The 5,071-nt window shown below is 55.9% G+C and overlaps 1 protein-coding gene across 1 annotated transcript in view; it reads right to left on the reverse strand.

The window, feature by feature from the left end:
- The window catches only part of TTC13 (tetratricopeptide repeat domain 13), a gene marked incomplete at its 5' end in the record, with an annotated part of 36,638 nt that overhangs the window by 913 nt on the left and 30,654 nt on the right, over positions 1-5,071 (reverse strand). Inside the window, 4 exons of the mRNA XM_025039068.1 lie at positions 1,184-1,263; positions 1,400-1,478; positions 3,332-3,411; positions 4,338-4,473. Of these exons, the coding sequence (XP_024894836.1) occupies positions 1,184-1,263; positions 1,400-1,478; positions 3,332-3,411; positions 4,338-4,473 (375 nt within the window). The remainder of the gene's footprint in view (positions 1-1,183; positions 1,264-1,399; positions 1,479-3,331; positions 3,412-4,337; positions 4,474-5,071) is intronic.

A 5,071-nucleotide genomic window follows, 5' to 3' on the forward strand; every position in this document is an offset into this window, starting at 1 on the left:
TCCCTACGGGAGCGACGGGGCCGTGAGCACAGCGGACCCGCCAAGCCGCGCACGGGGGTCGGCGGAGCTGCTCAAAGTCCAGCCGGAGTCCCCGGGGAAACGATGCAACTCTGCCTCGCGCGAGGCCCCGGCCTTGGGACCGGAAGACACAGGCTTCGGTCCCGCCCGCCCGTCCTCAGTTAGGCGGTCCCCAGACCCCGCCTGCGACACCGGGGACGGTGTGCGCCGTGCAGCTCCCCCGAGCGTGACATGAGAGACCGCGTCGAGTGCAGGGGAAACGGGACTGCACAGTGGGAGGCGCCGGGACTCTCTCCAGGGCTGTGGGGGGACGGACACTAGCCACGCGAGCACAGGAGTGAGGCTGGACCTCAGGGACACGGGGGCGAAGCCCTGTCACGTAGCAAGCCTGGAGCAAGAGTGTGCTGGAGAAAGGGGTGACCGTCACAAGTCTGCAGCAGGTGCAGACTGAGCGACAGTGGGCCGCAGACGCGGCTCTCTCCGTTTTAGGCCATGAATTACCCTGCGATTTTCGGAGTCGTTGCTACGTGGAACACACATGAGGGAAACTGGCCGTGGTTATGATTTGAAAAACACGGAGAAGGAGCGAAAATAAAGAGGGTCAGACAGTGACACCTGCTTGTTCTCTGAGGATGTGCGAGCATGGGCGAGCTGGGTTTCACCCCAAACTGACACACTCGCCTGCGAACGAGGGCAGGAAGGGCCCAAGTCGGCCGGGCTCCTCACACGGGGCGATTTCTGCTCAGCGCTCACGTCCTCGGAATCTAGAGGGCAGTGAAAAGCTTTGGCCGAACAGGCCAAGTGCCACCAAAGCGCCACCACTCAGAGTACGTCTGAAACGCACCCGTGAACACCGGACCTGAGTGTGAGCAAAGCGTGAATCAGCCGAGACGAGTGTCCGAGTATGTAACTCAGACGCCTGTCACTTTCCTTCACAAACGAGCTGCTTGTTTTTTACTCGTTATTCACGGTTTTCCATGCACTCATTCTCCAGGGGCTCCGACGTGACAGTGAAACGTTCTAACCTTAGACCAAGCGATTGGATGCACTTTATAACCGTGACCCATGAACCCGTGCGGTTCCGGTTTCCAACAGCTTCAGAAGCAACAGCCCCTTCTCTGCCCCTTAACGCAACGTCTCCTGCTGCCTCCCATCCCACGGTTACCTTTTCAAGTTCATCCAGCTTTTGGCTATTTTGCTAAAGGCCTCTGAACCGGGGGCTGTCATGGCTTCAAAGTCAACTAACTGAAAAAGAAAGAGAGTGGGGACTCTGGTCACGTGAGGGGAGAGGCTGAGACCTGCTTGGCCCCGTCTCTCATCACAGAAGCCCACGGCCTGGGGTTCAGACACACCTGGCTTTTCCCTCCCGGGCCCGACGTACCTTCCCTTTGGGAATTTTTCCTGCTACTTCTTTTCCGCTTGCCATCAAGGCTCCCACGATCACGGAGTAAGCGATCACGCTGTTCAAACAGAGGACAGTTACCGTTCAGTCCATCCGCGGACAGTGACCACCTAGTCGCCACGGTTTTCCCATCATAAAACACGGAATTCTATTTCTTTTAAGCAAGCTTTGGCCGTTAAATATGAGAATACTTTTATTTAATTTGAAAAGTATTATTAGTTTACTATTAAGAAAAATAATTACTGATTTACTCGTTTAAGGGTAAACGTGACCAAGAATATTCTTTTACTAAGGCAAAGAAGTGCTGCTTTTAATTAGGACATTTTTTTCCACTTGGGTTTTCGATTCTTGTGACATGAACCGGGAATTGGGCGTGCTTAAATTCCGAGCACGTCGCGCAGCGTGCCTGTCAAACACAGCACACTCTGTGACTCCCCAGAACTGCTGACGGGCCGGGCCGACAGCGGGGTGTGGTCCGTACGGACTCGGCCTTGATTCTGGCGTCTTCGCCGCACGCTGGCTGCGCGCCCCGTGCAAGGTGCCCGGGGCCGAGACGAAGCCCGGGGCCCTGGGAGCGGGCAGCACGGGCGGCGCTGGCAGCGGGCGGTGAGCGGACGCCGAAGGAGCGAGTCATTCCCGGGGGGACCAGGGAGGGCCCGGGGGCGGAGGGGGTGGGGAGTTGGCACAGAGGGAGGAGCCCGCGCGGGACCCGGGGTGCGAGGACAGGTGGGTGGTGGTGCAGAGCGCCGGCGGAAGCTCCGCAGGGGAGAGAAAGGGCAGATAACCGGGGGAGGAAACCCGGGCCCTGCGCGATGCCACCGAGTCCGCACCTGAGCCCGGGGGTGTGTGAACCGTGGGGCACGCAGAGCGGGAGAGGGCTGGAAGCACGGACAGTGTCAGCAAGACTGCGTCAGGTGACAAGGGTTTGAGGAACAGGCGAGGGGCTCAGGGGACACAGCCGACCGGCTCGGGCCCAGGGCCAGGCAGGGGGCTCAGGGGACACAGCCAACCGGCTCGGGCCCAGGGCCAGGCGAGGGCGGCTGGAGCTGGGTCACCTTTGCGTGCCACACGGGAGCCAGCAGAGCTGCTGCCGCACAGGCGTCAGGGGGCCGACCAAGGCCGAGGGCTCAGGCCTGGCGCTGCCACACGCTTGGTGGACGCGACCCCTGATAACTATGCCGATGTCACATTTATGCCCGTTTTGCCTCACTGCCTTTTTAATATTAATACTCAATTTACTGCCACATTTAGGAGAATCTTAACTTTTACAGTATTAATTAAAGAGAAAGACGTTCAAGTATATTATTTTAGCCAAAATGTCTTGAATTCAAATATGTGCCAACGACAGCATGTGCCACTGCCACGATTCACTGCACACAGGACCGGGCAAAAGAGGGTGGAAAGAACACTCTGCGGACACCTCTCCTGTTTTAATGACACCTCAAACACTCCCGATGGCTGCGTAAGAAGCTAGGATTTATTCTCAGAAATGAACTGTATGGAACGGCTGGCGGTCAGAAGTGCGGCACGTTCGGGCCGAAGGGCAATGAGTGGCCAAAACCTGGGGGAGGGGAGAAGAGAGCCAGGCAGCGGTCTGCACAGATGTCGAGATGCAAGCGTGGGAGCGCGACGCCCGCACACAGTAGGCCTTCAGTGCGCCCGCCCGCACACAGTAGGCCCTCAGTGCGCCTCTGAAGGACTGAGCCCCAGGCTATGCGAGTCAGGCACGCTGCCTCGGAACCGCCCACTGTTCCGCTGACGCTGTGGTGGGCGGGAAATGATTTCTGGGTGGACTTTGCAGCAACGGAAGGGGGCTTCTCGTCACCGTGTCCCCACGCCCACGACAGGAAGCGTGGCAGAGGAGAGCACGCTTCTCCATGGGAAACTTTAAAGTTACCGGGTGTCACTCACCTGGATCCTCGAGAGAGTGGCATTAAATTATAAAAGTAATAAACCAGGGACAAGATTAAGTTACAAACAGCATCGGCCTCCTAGGAAAAGAAGAGACGTGCTCGTGAACGAAACACTCCGTCGCGAAGCAGGTGTTCATGAGACGACGAGGCGCATGCGACCCATTTACACGGGGAAGACGACTTCCTCCCCTCCAGGAACCTATTTCTCAGTCTTGAGTATTTTATACTCTTTTTCTCTAGTAAAAGGGTGTACATATAGTCCGGCTTAGAGCAATATTTTCCCAGCTGTTTTTAAAACTGCCAGCTTTTCTGATACATATAAAAATCTCAGTCTATTTTAATGTTATTTGCAATGTCAAAATACCTATATTGAGATTAAGATAAAACAAAGCACTTATTAATACCGAATATGCTTTCTGCAAGCCTCCCTACCCCGAAAGCCCCTCTCTGATAAGCCCCCTGCCTCTGAACTGAGATTTAGGTGGTAAATGTGCTTAAGTATATATAATAACTTAGATGTTTAATTATACGTATGAAACGATTAAATGCAAGAGAAATAGGATGACTTCCCAGGCGGCTGGCACCCACTCCAAAGCCGACGTTGTGCCCACCACACTCGAGGCACAGTGACAGCTGCAGCCACAAAGGTGACATGTCAGGTCCTGCCTCCAACAGCCACCCCACACCCCCACCCCACCCCGAGCTGGGGTGGGCGACGGAGGGCGGAGGCCACAGACCAGGGGAAGCCACTAAGTGCAGCACAGGCCATTTCGGTACGAACCGAAGCTTTCGTTTAAATTGCGATGAAGCCCAAACTTATGAATCTACGATGGCTGTCATCACTACATACGGGAGTCGGTTCTACAAAACTGAAAAAGAGATATTCATAGGTCAACTAAAGCTGCTTCCAGGCATAAATATAATCCCAATGAAAGGGTAGAGGCTTTAAAAAGTTTACGGGAGACCCACAGGAAGCACGGCTAAGCGGACCCATCGAGACCTACCCCAAGCTCCGAGGACAGAATGAGCACTTTCCCCTTCGCCGTCAGATCCTTGTAAAGTGCGTCTATTTCGGCGTGATATAATTGTGTTCTTTCTTCTGTGGTTTGAGTTTCCACAGAAAACAGTATATTGCCGATTCTAAAAATACAAGAATGCGTGTCAAAGGCATGTGCCATCCGATTCAGAGAGCCAAACACGAAAGTAAAAACAGGAAGCAAACAGCACATTGACGTGGCATGGGACGTGTCCGAGAGGACCCCGCGCGTCTAACCACTCAGGTGACATGCACAGGGGGCGCACGCCGCGTGAGTACGCCATTTTTCACTAAACACGGTGTTTGGCTCCGTCTGGCACGAATCTGACTGCACGAGCTGATGCCGCACATTGAAGAGGAGGCTTCAAGGGACCCGGCGCCAGGGACGAACCATCATGTGACTGGACTCGGGCCGCGGGTGGGGATGAACCAGCATGGGACTGGGCTGGGGCTGCAACGCAGCCCATGGCCCGAGATCTGGTGTAACTTGGAAGACGGGGAGCAGGGGCCGGAGCTTGGCTCCTGAACCGGGGGGGGGAGTGACAGGCTCAGGGACAGGAGGTAGGAGGTGGAAGGTGACCTCAGGGAACGAGCAGCCCAGCTGACCCAGAGGAAGTCGTGCCGGTGAGGCTGGAGGACCGCCGGAGGCACGTTCCGGGAGGCCTGCATGCTTGGCTAGCGTCCGTTTGGCAGGGGGGGGCC

The sequence above is a fragment of the Pteropus alecto genome, unplaced genomic scaffold (genome assembly GCF_000325575.1).
Source record: "Pteropus alecto unplaced genomic scaffold, ASM32557v1 scaffold189, whole genome shotgun sequence".
Lineage (NCBI taxonomy): Eukaryota > Metazoa > Chordata > Mammalia > Chiroptera > Pteropodidae > Pteropus > Pteropus alecto.